General features: G+C 50.3%; 1 protein-coding gene across 9 annotated transcripts in view; it reads left to right on the top strand.

Moving 5' to 3' along the window:
• Positions 1 to 15,645, top strand: part of CTBP2 (C-terminal binding protein 2) — a 168,971-nt gene that overhangs the window by 114,195 nt on the left and 39,131 nt on the right. For 6 of the 9 annotated variants that reach the window (XM_070781062.1, XM_070781060.1, XM_070781061.1 and 3 more), the window contains exon 3: positions 6,161 to 6,320. The exons of the other annotated variants lie outside the window; for them this stretch is intronic. In XM_070781062.1, the coding sequence (XP_070637163.1) occupies positions 6,263 to 6,320 (58 nt within the window). In that variant the 5' untranslated portion in view covers positions 6,161 to 6,262. The remainder of the gene's footprint in view (positions 1 to 6,160; positions 6,321 to 15,645) is intronic. 9 annotated transcript variants of the gene reach the window in all.

Genomic DNA, 15,645 nt, shown 5'->3' with positions numbered 1-15,645 from the left:
AAAGGATGCACTCAGAAATTATTTGCTGGCCAAGGAGGTCATCTCAGCGGAAGTGTGGTTTTCACATTGGCAGCCTCAAACCTCACAGGACGCACTGGCATTCCACCTGTTAAAAGAGTCGCTTTCTATGTTTCTCTGCTGTCACACGCTTGACATAGATCACAGACTCTCTGTTTTTCTCCTTCAAAGCCCCCGAAAATGGTTTGGTGGAGTTTAGATGGGGGTTGGGGGGATCATAGACCCACAATTCCTTAACCTCACATCCAAATTGTAAAAAGCTCTGAAAACTTAAATTCTTTGTAACCCATTCAGTGGCAGATTTTGACCTGGCCTGAATTGTTGAGTGTATATCCTTGTATATTCTATTAATCCAGGTGGGTAAGTGTGTTCCTGTGTCCTAGCGTAGAAATGTTACTGCGTGTTTCGGGGGTCCATGATAACACGGCAGAAGCACTGGATTGCCTATTTAAAATCCCATGTGAATTCTGAAACCTGCCTGGCCTCTAGTGTTGGAGAGGGTGGCGGCCCTGTGCTCACAGCTCTGGAGTCATCTGCACTTCTCTCTGGGACACTGGTGTTGTGTCAGCCCCAGGGGCTCAAGGGTGGGGCCCGTGGATCAGATGGAGGGCATGTGACAGGGTGTGACCTTGTCACCCTGGGGAAATACAAACCACCTTGGGCTTTCCCTAGTGGCTCAGACCTTAAAGCAGCCACCTGCAACGCGGGACACCCAGGTTCAATCCCTGAGTAGGGAAGATCCCCCGGAGAAGAGCATGGCAACCCAGTCCAGCATTCTTGCCTGGAGAATCCCATGGACAGAGGAGCCTGGCGGGCTAGCCACAGTCCAAGGAGTTGCAGAGAGTCAAACAGTGTGGGAGACTCCAGGAATCAGATGGAGCCTCGGTGTGTGTTGAAGGGTCTTGCTTGGTCACCCCTGGGGTGGGGGGTGGAGAGTCAGTGTCCCCGAGCACCTTTCAGTGCTGCTAGTGCACACATTCCCCTCTTCCCTCAAAACCCAAATATGCCCCAAAGCTACTGAGTCATAATCAGGGAGCAGTGGTAGTTTTTGGATGTGGATAAGATTAACTTCAGTAAACTCATTTCCCACAACTGATCTTCCCCCAAAGCTGCTTTTTCTTAAAGTGCAGTGGTTTTTTTTTTTTTAAACATTTATTTATTAAATTTTTATTGGAGTATAGTTAATTTACAATGTTGTGTTTCAGATGTACAGCAAAGGGAATCAGTGGTTATATGTATACATATATCCACTCTTTTTTAGATTCTAGCCATAGATTATTTTGTTGAATAGTGCAGTTTTAATCATTTTTGTTATTAACTGGGGTGTTGTGTCCACCATTTGACCAAAGGCTACGCCAGTGTTTTTCCCACTGATCGCTCATTCCTGTCAGTTCAGTCGCTCAGTTGTGTCCGACTCTACGACCCCATGGACTGCAGCACGCCAGGCCTCCCTGTCCATCACCAGCTCCCGGAGTTTGCTCAAACTCATGTGTGTCGAGTCGATGATGCCATCCAGCCATCTTGTCCTCTGTCGCCCCTTCTCCTGCCTTCCATCTTTCCAGCGTCAGGGCCTTTTCCAGTGAGTCACCTCTCCTGTAGGAAGCTTCTTTTGTTCTATCTGGATTTTAACTTGTCCTTCAGGCATAGTTGACGATCACAACCCACATCCACCTCTTATGAGGATTCTTGCATGCTAAGTTGCTTCAGTCATGTCCAACTCTTTGTGATTCTATGGACTTTAGCCCACTAGGCTCCTCTGTCCATGGGATTCTCCAGGCAAGAATACTGGAATGGGTTGCCGTGCCCTCCTCCAGGGAATCTTCCCAACCTAGGGATCGAACCTGAGTCTCTTATTACTCCTGAATTGGCAGGCAGATTCTTTACCACTAGCACCACCTGGAGAGCCCCAAGGATTCTACCCAGCTTATCATCTGCTGTTGATGTTTGTTTGGCTTCTAAAGATTCTGGAAGAGGCTTTTTCCAGGGTAACCTGAAGCCCTTGGCTTTATTTGGTACAACGTGAAGAAGCAGAGGGTTTTTTGGTCATTGGTGTTGGCTTTACCTGGATGGTCATGCACAAGTTAGTGAGATGACCCTATCCTTGTCGGCCTTGGTCAAGGGGACCCCAGGAGTGGTGTCGTTGCTTTAGGGATCCCAGGCTCAGAAAGGCAAGAGCCCTCAGGATCCAATGCTGCTGGGGCTGAAGGCATCTCTTCTACTTGGTCTGTCTTTATTAACATAAAGTTTACATAGATTTTCTTAAAAGAATCGAAGGCTACCATCACCGTTAACTGGTTTTAGAGGAATTTTCACTTTGAGAGACATCATTGAAGACATCGTTTATTTTCTGTAAATTCCTTCATCTGCCTAATCTTTAAGAAGACTTGAAACTGGAAAAAATAAACTGAGGGGGTCTTAGAAACTTATTTGAGATGTTGAGAATGCCAATTAGTGATGGCTAGGTTTTGGTCATTATAGTGATTTGGTCCTGACCAGCAGGGCTGCTTGTGGTTTATTTAATCTGCCCAGATTTTAGTCCCAAAGTGGTGAGTGGGGAACCTTTCCTTTTCCTCAGTCTCAATTTTGGGGTGTTTTGCCTTTGTTTGTAAAGTGATGCCTTCCTTTCTTTTCTCCCTTTTGTTGACTCTCAGGTTTGTCTCCTTTGAAGCCTGCGTAGACACATCTCCCGGGCCTGTAGCTTCCTTCTAGTACCTCCAAGAATCTCCCAGGAGCTTTCTTTTCTTATTTAATCAATGTGTTTATCTATATTTTGGGGGGCTGCACACTGTGCTGACTCTGGAATCATAGTTCCCTGTCCAGGGATCGAGCCCCAGCCCTCAGCAGTAACAGTGGACCTCCAGGGAATTCCCCCAGGTAGCTTTCTCACGCAAGCATCTTTTTAAGTTCAATTCCTAAACCTTTCAGCGCCTGATCACACCCTTCATCTCAGGCTGAGATTTCGGGCAGATCTTTTCCCTTTGGCGGGGGGCGGGGGTGGGGAGTGGGGTTGGGGGGGGTGGGGGGGAGGAGGGGCGGAGGAGGGGGGTGGGGGGGAGGAGGGGGGTGGGGGGGAGGAGGGGCGGAGGAGGGGGGCGGGGGAAGGCAGGGTTTTTTCCTGTAAGGCTTGTGGGCCCCTCCTTCTTGAGAAAGGACCTGAGTTTCCTCTTGCCCTTTCTCAAGTTTCGCTGCGATTTATCTCCAGCCTCGGCAGGAGGCAGGTGATCCAGTGTGACGGCGGCCCATGTCCAAGTAGGCCTCTGTCTCGCAGAGAAAGTCCTGAGCTGTTCTTAGAGTCCTGCGCTTGGGCTCCAGTTGTTTTCCTGTGTGTTCTCATCTGATCCTCACAGCTTCTTTGCAACACCATCCCTGTTGTGCAAACGTGGAGCTGGCTCGTTCACAGTCATTTTGCAAGCGGGTTCTAGAACTCTTCCCACCTATACCACCATGGTTCGAAGGTTTATCATTTCAAAGTGGGACAACGTAATACATCCTCCTCCTGGTTTTTCTTCCCTGTGTGGACCTTTATCTGTTTGTAGTTAAATATTGACCAGATGGTGTCAATTGGTGATGGTACTAATAACCCCTGGGGCCCAGAGTTTGTGATGTACGCGTGGAGACTAGACTGGCGTACGGTAAGGGCAGAGGTTGGCTTGCGTCGCTCAGGGGCCCTGTCGAGGGAGCCCAGGACCGGTGTGCATGGCAGGGTGCTGGCATTCCTGCAGGGGACATCAGCTGGGGACCACTGCCTACAGCCCAGTTCTGAGCAGGGCCTGTTCCTGTCATGAGGCAGAGGGTTGTGCTCACTAAGTCCTCATAAATATCTCACTCCTTCGGAGGGTGAAGGGGGAAAATGTCATACTGCATACATCCTTGCTTCAAAAGAAATGCTGGGGGGAGGGGAGTCCTGGGGGGCGGGGGTAGAGGCTACCTGAAGCAGTGGTCACTGCCATAGTGTCCATCCTCCGCCTGGTGCCCTTACGACTGAATTCTCCATCAGCAGGGCCAGTCTGAGTCGTGAGAGGTACCAGACCTGGAGGGAACCCCATGGAAGGGCTGGTCCCCACCCCCACACCCCCAACCCCAAGCAAGACACAGAAGTCAGTTGCCCTTTTTAAAATTTTTTTTAAATAATACTAAGACGCACACAATTTGTGTAAGCTGATGCCTGATCTTTCCTTTGATTGCATAATCGAGATTCTACTTATCAATTTTTCAGGAAGCCATCTAATTATACAAATTAAAATTCAAAGGAAAGCAAAAAGAATGATTATGCCTCACTCAGGGAATTGGAGGAGGAGGAGGAGGGTGTGAAACCCGTCCTGCCTCGGATGATAATGCTGTCATTTCTCATCTCCACGGCACTTCACAAATATTAACTAATTAATTCTCCCACCCCCGGGTGCTGTGGCTAACGTGGGGTCTGTCTCCAGAGCCAAGGAAGGAAGGGCCATCTCTTGATCAGACCCCAGGACCCACGCAGATGAAAATTGCCAGCTGCCGTCTGAGGGGCTCTCTCGGGCACAAACCCTTGGTCCAGAGTTCCTGCTCCTCCGTCCGTCCGTCTCAAGTTGGCCAGTAAGGAACCACCTTCCCCACTTGGCATGATTACCTTTCACAAAGCCCCGCAAAAGTGAAGCCACTTTTTTTTGACTTCATGGTATGCGGGACCTTAATGCCCTGACCAGGGATTGAACCCTTGCTCCCTGCATTGGAGGTACGGAGTCTTAACCACAGGACCACCAGCGGAGTCCCGAGGATTTTAGAAATCTGTCTGCTCCATCTCCGTTTACCCAGATCTTCCCAGCAATGCCCTGGCTCGCTTCAGGACCACCTTCATCTCCTTGCTTGTCCAACAGGGTCATTCCAGGCTGGGAAAGGATTTAGTATCTCTTGGATGTTGCCTTAATTATTTATGTGATTAGAAGTTGTGCTTTTTTTTTTTTTTTTTTTCCTTGTTCTTTTTTTAAAAATCACATAATTATTGCCATAAATCTTTAGGGTGCCTTTTCAGCTTCATTGCTGAGAAATTAGCCATTAACTTCCAGGAAGTCACCTACCTTTTCATAGTCAGACCTGCATTTTCTGACCTTTGATAAAGTAACTCCCAGCATTCTGCATAATTGATGACCACCCATAACAATTCTCATTATTAACCCTGGAGCCTCCTGTTTGTCTCCTGCCCCCTCCTCATATGTTGGATAACTGGGGGTGGGGTGGGGTGGGGTGTGTGTGTGTGTGTGTGTGGCCGTTGGTGGTGGTGTTAGGATAACCACAGCAATGAATCAGAAGCTCTAAGGCTTTGGAGGTTGCAGATGATGATTTATGGCCTCAACTGGCATGTTGGCTGAGCAGGGGATGAAGGTCAGGGCCTCCCCAAACAGGCAGCCCTGACTTTTCTCCACAAAATGGGCAGTGGAATGCCTCGGGAGTGGCCCAAATACCCCAACCCAAATGGGAGACCCCTCCTCCTGTGCCTCACCTGCTTGAAACACCACGGGAGTGGGACAGGCACAGGCCGCAGACCCCAGCAGTGGCCCCCCTGGAAGCCAGCAAGGCTTTGGAAGGTGGAATTGGGCAAGCCTTGGTTAGGTGGGGCATCCATTCCTGCCCCCTCCTTGGGCGGTGGGGGAAGGGTTTGAAAGGTGCTGAGCGGTGGCCAAAGGGCAGTTTTGGAAACCGCCTGGGGGATGGCAGTGGGAGAGCAGCCCCAGCTGGTGCCTGCGTCCCTCCAGACACTGGGGTGGGCTCCCAGGCAGTCCGGGCTGGTCCCTGCCTCTGTCCCGTTGCAGCTTCCAGAGGTTACAGAGCGACGCCACTGGCTGTCACTTGGTTTCTGGCACTGGAGGCCGAAGTATCCTGACCCAGGCTGGTCAGTGATTGGCGTTGGCCGTCAACAGCAAGAGCTGCAGGTGGTGCTGCTGACCGCTTTCAGGAACCGATGACCTTTTGTCTTGTTCGCCCGCTTCCCTCGGAGGCAGGAGACTGTCCCAGGGACAGGGAGCAAACCCTGTCTCCAGCCTTGGCGGAGAACAAGTCCCCCAGGGCAGGTCCCCTTGTCGCAAGTGGCAGCCAAGCCTGAATGACCGGTTGTCCTTGCCCCCAGGGTGTCCAGAGAGTAAGGCTTCTTTTCTCCTCGTTTCAGGGCGCGTAGTGGCGTAATGCCCGCAGACTCCTGCGAGGGCCCCTAAGTTCTTAGAGGACCGCTTTGCCTTTTGAATCAGAGAGGTGCAAAGTTCGATAAAGAATGGCCCTTGTGGATAAGCACAAAGTCAAGCGACAACGATTGGACAGAATTTGCGAAGGTAAGAGCCAGCGTGGTTGGCGGTTTTTAAACAGAGAACGTGCAGACCGGCCCTGGGCTCCTGGACCTGGTCTCCTAGCCAGGCTGCTGTCCCACCCCCACCGCAGTCCCAGGCGCCTGTCGGTGGTGTCCTTGGTGGTGACTGGCCTGCCCTTCAGGTAGGCTGAAGTGGGCCCCAGGGCAGAGGTGGTGCTAGGAGGGCAGCTGGGGGGTCTGTGCTCCCAGGATCATTTTGCAAGTGAAAGGAAACCTACTTTCTGAAGTTTCTGGACTTTCTCCACTTCAAACGGAAACAGTTGCCACCACAAATAGCTGGAGCCCGGCGTAGCCCCTCGTGATACGTTCATGTCCCTGGTTATCTTTGAGAATGTTCTGGGAGTTGTTCTGGTCATAAAAGGAAATTAAACAGAATTCAAATCTTACGGAAACAAGGGACAGAACTCTAAAATGTGGGTTAAGGACCATCCTCTCCTCGAGGGAGTGGTGAGAAGTCTGGGGAGTAGGCCTGGGCTGCGCGTGAAGTGTCCCTTGCCGGCCCGCGTCCACGCTGCCGGGCTGTGTGGTTTGGCATGGCGTGGGCACTGGTGACTTCGCTGCAGTGTTTCTCTCAGGGGCCGTGGAGCCCCTGGGCAGGGTGGGCTCAGCAGCCACGTGCCAGCTCACTAGTTGGCCGGCTGACTCGGGCCTGGGAATGTGCCTCCCACAAGCTGTCCGCGTGGAATCGCTTCTAGATGTGGCTCAAGCTGGTGGTGTGTTCTGCTCTGGGACTCTGCCCTGCGATGGCTCCCACCTAAAAGAACTGAAGAGCACCCACTGTCCCCCACATCCCTGGGTATAAGGAGGTGTGGAGAATTAGGGATATTTTTAGATATGATTTTTCAAACCTACAGAAAGAAGGATCCAGTGCAATGGACATTGATAACTCCCTTCAGTTATATTCACCAGCCGGTAACATTCGTTATTGCTTGCTTCCTTATATGCCGAGGTACGTAGATAGAGATGCGTGTGTGTGTGTGTGAGAGAGAGTATGAATGAATGGAGGATGGATGGATGGACTTTTCCAGAACTATCTGAAAGACAGCTGCAGATGCACCCGTTTATTCTTAAGTACCTTTGGCGGCAGGTACGATAGTCTCCTTTCCTACTAAACACACCACCACCATCACCCCCAGGGAGCTGGGGCTCATTGCACGCTTATCTGACCTAGCTGGCGTGGTCGTGGCTCCCGCACGCCTCTGTTTTCGCTGGCTCGTTTGCCTCTGCAGAAATCAGTCAAGGAGCATAAATGTGGCATTTAGTTGTCATGTCTCTCTGGTCTCCTTAGTCAAAAATAATTCTCTGGCCTTTGACTTTCAGAAACATTGACATCATTGCAGAACCCAAGCCAGTAGGTTTGTGCAATGTCTCACCATCTCGGTTCACCTGATTGTTCGGGGGGTTTAAAGTTTTACTTCAGTCCTTCGTTTTTGGTACCTAGTCCCCATTCCAGAAAGCCCCGGTGGACCGGCTTTCTAAGGTTGGTTATCAGGAATGTCTACTGGCTGATTGCTCCCTGAGCCCAGTGCTTATCTCGGGATGCCGCATCGGAGACCAGAATGTGGTCTCCGCCAGTGGCCTTTCCTTTCTGTGCTCAGGGCAGCCGGTGGCAGCAAAAAAACCACTGAAGTTTCCTTCAAACCCTGTTTCTCAGTCATAGTTCACCAGTCCCCAGCCTTCCCTTTTTTTATAACAAATTCCAGCATCTCCTTTATTCGTGAGCAGTGTTCCTGAGACAGTGAGGTCTTTCCGTGTGACTCTTTGCGACCCCCTGGACTGCAGCACGCGAGGAGACAGTTGCCATGGTTTGTTTTAATTTTTCACTGTCCTCTGTCAAGGTAGATGCTTGATGTGAAGTGACCCAGGTGTAATTTATAATCCATGATCCCACGCATTCATTTGGTGTCTCATGAAGTATAAGAGCTGTTTCAAGATGCTTCCTTGGTGCTCCTTGCATTTATAAGCTGTTGCAGCGCCTTTAAAGGTCAGGGACTGGGGGTCCCCATTTCCCAGGTGCTGCCGGCGAGGTACAGGGCAAGTCGGTGAGCAGCTCGGGCACCCAGGCCGTCTGCTGTTCTGCATTTGGCCTTGGCCTCTGATCAGCCCCAGGGATTCTGTCATTTCTTCCTCCTGACAGCCTCACATATCTCCCTCCCTGGCTTTGGATTCTCACCAGGCTCCGTTCTGGAAACCCGAACTAACCATTCAAGAATGTTCTCCTTGGAAGTCCAGCAACCCCAGCAGATGATTCTCTCCTTCCCACTGCCCCCAACCTACCACCGAGGACTTCCAGTATCTCTCATTGTTTTATGATTTAAAGCGTGAAGCTGCCCTCCTCTGCTCTGGGCTTGTAGGAACGTTGTTTTCTTACTTCGTCTCTGGGAACACACATTCCTTCCAATTCTTCCCTCCAACCTGCTGCCAATCCCAAGCCAGACAAGCCTTCAGATGGCCTCAAGGGTCCCTCCCAGCCCTCCACCTTCCGCAGTGAACCCCTTTTCTCCAGCCGAGCCCAACTGGTGCAGGAAATCACCCCTGCAAACATACTTCTCCCACATCTCTCTCTTCCTCCCAGAGCCCAGTCCATTTCTCCCTGAAACCTTTCGCACCGAACCTTGGGGTCTCTTCCTCCTGAGCCACAGTCCCTTTGAGACCTAGTCTGTCCATCTTCAGGCACCCAGAATCCGCACCTTTGCACCTCTAAGAGGATGTTCCTGCTCGAGATTAAGCAAAGTACAGAGTACAGCTTTGCGTCTCACCACCCAAAGTCTTGGGTTCATGTCAGTTCAGTCTCTCAGTCGTGTCCAACTCTTTGCGACCCCACAGACTGCAGCACGCCAGGCCTTCCTGTCCATCACCAACTCAGACGCATGTCCATTGAGTCGGTGATGCCATCCAACCATCTCATCCTCTGTCATCCCCTTCTCCCGTCTTGGGGGCTCCATCAAAATCCATTAGAGAATAATAGTCTTTCAAGCTGACTTAAAAGCCAGGTTTTCTTTTTTTTTTTTTTCCAAAAAGCTATTCTTCTGTTTTGATGCTTGTCATTTATTCTCTGCTCTTTCTCGATGCCCACTCTGTGCTGTTGTATAACGATTGCATGGAGCAGGGTCTGTGAACAGACTTGACCAGACTGTGGTGCTCTCTTTCTGGTGTGTGTATAGGTCTGGATTTTCCTTTCTGTTTAGTTTGCTGGCTTAATTGACACATAGTGTTTGTGAATTGCACCATTCAGAGTGTTTTAGGACCTAATGGCATCATGGCAGAGCTAGTGTGATTTGCCCCAAGTATTTGTTGGCCAGAGAAGAGAGCTTGCCATTCCTTACTATGGCGGAAGTAACCCAGAAGAACACTTTCTGGGGCCCTGGGTTTATAGAACTGTAATATACCACAATGGCCTTGCTGATGACTTTTTGTTAGAACATCTTATTGTGGGTTATGGTACAATAAATCACTAAACACCATCCTTTCCTGTGGCTGTTGAAAATGTAATTTGGAGAAAAGTAGATATTTCATTTTACTTCATTTTGTTCGAATGTCTTATACATGTGGAAAAATGTCCTGAGGATTATATCAGCTGAGCTAAGTCCCCTTCATTACATAATTCAGGAGAAGACTTCTCCTTTCCTCTACAGGACAAAAAGAAATGTTAGAGACCTCCTATTAAATAAACAATCAAATTCAACATTCCTTACCTCTGAGTTGGCTTCCCTGGTGGCTCAATTGGTAAAGAATCTGCCTGCAATGCAGGAGACCCAGGATCGATCCCTGGGTCGGGAAGATCCCCTGGAGAAGGGAATGGCAACCCACTCCAGTATTCTTGCCTGGAGAACTCCATCAACAGAGGAGCCTGGTGGGCTACAGTCCACAGGGTCACAAAAGTCAGACATGACTTACTAACTCTTCTGCTTCACCTCTGGGATGAAAACAGGGAATAAAAGGCAGTGAGGAAGATGGACGGGTTGGTTGGGTGGATGTGGAGAAGGAGACAAAGGTCATCGGGTGTCTGCTGAACACATAGTTATACATCTTGGAAATCTTTATCTAGATCAGTCTTGTCCCTAAGGAGCACAAGAAAAGTCAGAGAATACTATAGGGATGAAGTGGGGGAAACTGTCTCACCTGTGTCATTCTCTTCTTAATTGGACGAGCTTGCTGTTCGGAAAGCGCGTCTCCGTGGACCGTTCCCCCAGGGACGCTCATTCATGGTCCCAGAGTGTTCAAGGAGCAAAAATACTGTCTAAGAGCTGCTCGGTCTTCGAGGTGGCAGGAGCAGTGAGGGCGTCTGGGCCGGGTGAGAGCCTCCAGCAGGGAGGACTGGGAGCATCTCGTTGCCTGGCTCATGCCCTTTGGGGCCCACAGACCAGAAGGAGTGACCTGTATTTCCCCACAGGAAAAGCCTCATCTGTAGACTCGGACCAGAGTCACTTTATCTTCCATTTGTATGCTTTTTGTTTGACCTGTCTTAAGGCATAGTAGAATCATTGTTTCGTTTTATGAAGCACTTGGAGGTACCTTATCAAGAAGCCACGTCAACACTGGCCACAGATGTTGGTCTACAGTCATTTCTAATAAATACCTTTAAATAGCCCCAAAATGTAGACCTTAAATGGTATTCATAATGTTGCTATACATTATAATTATATGTTTGGATCAGGCAATTATGTACATTTCCAGTAATTATGTGATTAGTGATAATTACATTAGGTATGTAAATATACAATAGTCAACCAGACATGACTTAAAACTCTAGTATACATGAATAGGATGAAGCAACATGGTATTGAGGTAAAAGATCAGAAAAGGAAGGGGGAGAATGGTCAAGTTGCAGCTTCATAGACTTAGTTTGCGAAGGATAAATGTCCACAAGATAAATGGTTCAAAGAGAAGTTTGGAACAGCGGCCCCTGCCCTGGGATGCCCGCTGTCACTTAGGGATTGGGTTTGTAGAGCTGCCCATACTCAGGCCCCCACTTACTGCAGATGAAAGCCGGGTTCAGCATTGTAATCATTTCTCAGATGTCGCTCATCTATGAAATACAGACTCAAGCTACTCTCTGCGTTGGTTGATTTGCCGGTGGACTCTCATCGGGCTTGGCAGACATTTTTTTTAAACTTCCCACATTTCTAAAAGCAGCGTGTTAAGGCTGCTTCCATTTTGGGGTTTGGGGTGTGGGGACTTTAGTCCATGGCCAGGTGTGGCTTTTTATCAGCATCTGGGTATTGTCTTGTGGCCGCTGCTCTGCCTCTCACCCCTACCACAATGGGTCATGCTCCGCCCCGAGGTGGGCAGCACCTGTCTCTGGTATTTGGGGTCACACCTCCTAGGCATGAGCCGCCTGCCTCGCCTTCCCAGCCTGCTTCGCCCTGGGTGTGTTTCATCTTGGTCAGTGGCACCTTTGAGGGAAGAGTGTCTGCTCCAGGCCCAGTGAACTCCTCGCAGGAACCAGGGCTCCGACACGCTGGGCCAGGCCTCCTTGTTCAGAGCAGGCCTGAGGACAGTAGGGTCTCCTGGCTTTGCAGAGCTGGAGGCCCGCAGATTGGGGGGCATCATGTCCCACACAGCTCAACCTGATCACCAGTGTCTGGGGCGACCCTGCTGCCAGCACCCCAAGATACAGGGCTTTGCTGCCTGCCTCCCACCCTCTGATTCCTTTTACAAATGACACGTGTGGGTGGAGTAAGACTTCCTCCCAAGAGATACTTGGGAGTAAGTCCCAACTGACTTACACTCATTGCATCGAACCATGACTTATTTGATGAGCGTCCTGGACCTTGGTTGACTCCCTGGCTCTAGAGCGCAAGCGGGCTCTCGGTCTCCCTAGAGGCTTTCTGAGATGCTGGTGCTCCTTCAGGTCTGGGCTGGAACCTGGCTCGGGGGTGGCGGCAGTGGGGCTGTGCAGTGGCCTGGAGAGCCTTCTGGATGTGGCCATGCGCCTGCTCACCACCGGCTCCATGCTGCCTGTGCTCCTTGTACGGACATCAGAAGGGCTGGAACATCCACCAGCCTGCCTCCTGCGTTCTGGTTGGAGAGATGTATGTGTCTGGAGGGGGCTTCCCTGGAGACTCGATGGTAAAGAATCCGCCTGGAAACAGGAGAGGCAGGTTCAATCCCTGGGTCAGGAAGATTCCCTGGAGGAGGAGATGGCAACCCACTCGGGTATTGTTGCCTGGAGCATCCATGGACAGAGGAGCCTGACGGGCTGGGGTCGCAAAAGAGTCGGATATGAGTTAGCGATTAAATGACAGCAGTGTGCCTAGAGGGTGCCCCTTCCTGTTCGTACCCTGGAACGAGTGAAACACGTATGTTGGCAGTCGGTCCTTTCTTGTCTGCAGAAGGTTCTTTATGGTTCTTTATGGCTCTTACCTTACAGCCAGGGCCCGTGTGAGCACAGCTGGGACAGCTGGGTCCCTGCCGGCAGGCTCAGATACTACAAGCGGCTGTCTTCCTCTGCCATCTTCACTCAGTGCCCACTGTGCCTGGGTCCTTGCAAGTGAGGGACTGTGCTTGCTTTAGCCTGGACCTGGGCTCGGAGAGCAAAGACTGTTGCCACAAAGTCTTGTTTCTCGTGCAGAGTCCTGTTCTTCGGGTTCGTTTTTACGTGTGTGTCCAGCCAGCGAGCATGTGATGAAGGGAAGGAAGGGCATGTCAGGAGGGAGAGGGCACCGTCACCTTCATGAGGAAACCAGGAGATGTCTCCGGTTTCTAGGGGATTGCAGATGGATGCAATCGTGGGTGAGGTGTTTTCACCTCGAGAGCTGGCAAGTTGCTTTGGACTGGGGACATGTGACATTGGGGGAATTGAGGACGCTTGTTGGAGGTGGGTTATTTGAGCTGGAGCCAGGCAGGTGGAGAGGATTTGGGGATGATCAACTAAGGTGGTGTGAACCTATTCCTGATAAAAACCAATGAGGAGACGTAACACGGGAGTGTGTCGGGGTGAGGGTCGCCGTGTCAAGATGCATGGGGGATTCAGTGTCCTGAGACACTGCGATTTTGCAGGAAGAGCTGTTCCTGCAGGATTTTATGGAGAGGAAGGAGGCTGAGTTCTCCGAGCACCTACCGACCTTATGTCGGGGATCCAGCCAGGTCTTTCTGAGTAGATTCTGTCCCGTGCTTTTCGCAGGCCCTGCATCCGAGGTGTGGTCCCAGCTCATATTTCCTGCTTCACCAGCACAGCCAAAACATGCCATAAAACAGACTTTTAAATCCCATAACCTGTGGGAGTCAAGTGTAACTTTTGTAACACAGCTCTCATTAAGCTGTACGATCATCTAGTCTAGAAATCAGTCTAGAAATCGAGTCAGGAGCCATGCCCAAGCCTCCGTTTTCATTTAAATGGCTAAATTGTAAGTTCCAGGCGACCTGGGGCTGTTCAGCAGGCAGCTGATTTGGTTGCAAGGCTCCACCTCGGGTCCTGGGTTTTCTCTGGAGAGTTGTGCTGATGACTGAAAGCCTCCTGCTCCGGTTGGGAGGCAGGAGCCTAGAGCCTGCATCCAGGGGCCTCTGGGGCTGCGTCCATCATGGGATGTGTGTCCATCGTGGGAAGACCGAGATGTCTGGTCGGTTCTGCTCATTTTGACTCTGTACTTTGTCACTTCGATGAAGACGGTCATAAAGCCCTGCCAGACCCTGTTTGCTGTTTTTCTAGTGTAAGTGGGGTTTATTTCCCCCTCTCTGATTTAGATTAGCCAAGTAAGTTGCTTTGGTAGGGGATACTATGGAGACAGAAAGAAAAAAAAAGAAAAACTTTTTTAAAGACAGAAAGCTGTTTTTAAACATGTTAAACAAGCAACAACCCAACACAGCCTGTACACATTTAAAAGTAGGAAGTGGGATGTCACGGGCCTATTTTTGGCCATCACTGCCGGAAATGAGTGTGACCCACTAACCCCTGCAGAGCCCGTGGGAGGCAAGGGGCAAGGGCAATGCTGTGGCCTCTTTCTGGCCAGCAGCAGGCGCAGGGAAGCATCTCCAGGGATTTCTGATTTCCACCTTGGCTTTCAGAGCTGCCTTGGGCTCCTGGCCCCAAGGACTGGAGAACCAGGAGATGGGGGGAAAAAGTCACTCAGTTGTGTCCAACTCTTTGCAACCCCATGGACTGTAGCCCGCCAGGCTCCTCTGTCCATGGGATTTCCCAGACAAGAATATGGGAATGGGTTGCCATTTCCTCCTCCAGGGAAATCCTCCCTACCCAGGAATGGAAACCTGGGTCTCTGGCATTGCCATTGACCATCTGAGCCACCAGGGAAGTCCCCGGAGATGGAAAGCCCCAGCACAGGGAGGAAGGCCAGCCAAAGTGACCGATGCTTCAGAGTCTCCTCCTGAGAAAGGAGTGGGCATCCCTTGACGCCAGTTGGCACAAATGGCACAGCTGTCGGGGGGGCTGCTCAACCCAGCGACCTTCATGCAAATCCAGTCTTTAGATTCACAAAGTCCACCATATACCTGATTTTTTATTTTTTAAAGGCATGAAGGGGCTCCACTGGTGGCCCAGTAGTTAAGAATCCACCTTGCAATGTACGGCATGCGGTTCGATCCCTGGTCAGGGAACCAAGTAAGATCCCACGTGTCGAGGGACACCTAACTTAGTCCCGGCACCACAACTAGAGAAGCGGGCATGCCACAGTGAAAGATCCCGCAGGATGCAGCTGAGACTGACACAGCCAATAGATAAACAAATTTTTTAAAAAAAAGTGAGGACTAGACCCAGAGCAGTACTTCTACTTCCCATTCTTTTCAAGCAGTTTCCCAAGTCACTGTTGATGACAGCATAAAACGCTTGTAGGAGATATATCCGAGGACTGCTCCGTGGAGGGCATCGCTGGCCGTCCCTCTGCTTGTCTGCCTCAGTTTTTTCCCTGCTCTTCTGGCACTGTCTAAATCACCCCAGTTTTCAGGTCTCTACAGTTTTCAGCTGATGCCTTATGTTGCACAGGGAATTGAAGACTTGGCTTTGGGATGTCGCGTGTAACGCTGAGGTCCCCATTCAGATGATGCTACAGGGTCAGCTTTATCTTGGGTTTGTTTTGTCTGCGAGAGGATTTGGCTTGCCTGTTTCTTCTCACTTCTCCGAAGATGGCTTTTCCCTTTATGCAGTTTTCTGTAGTGAGAGACTCTTGCAGGATTACAAATGAAGTCTGCAAGACTCAGTAATCTTTCAGAAATTGGTCCCATCTCACTTTATTTAGTTAACATGAGATTTTTTTTAATTTTTTTTTTCCAGGAAAACCCTCCCTTTTCTAAAGACTGCAGTGAGTTTTGTTTTTTATTAATCTGCCAGGGTGTTC

This window comes from Bos indicus, chromosome 26 (assembly GCF_029378745.1).
Source record: "Bos indicus isolate NIAB-ARS_2022 breed Sahiwal x Tharparkar chromosome 26, NIAB-ARS_B.indTharparkar_mat_pri_1.0, whole genome shotgun sequence".
In the NCBI taxonomy this organism is placed as follows: domain Eukaryota; kingdom Metazoa; phylum Chordata; class Mammalia; order Artiodactyla; family Bovidae; genus Bos; species Bos indicus.
This window is presented reverse-complemented; position numbering and strand designations above follow the sequence as displayed.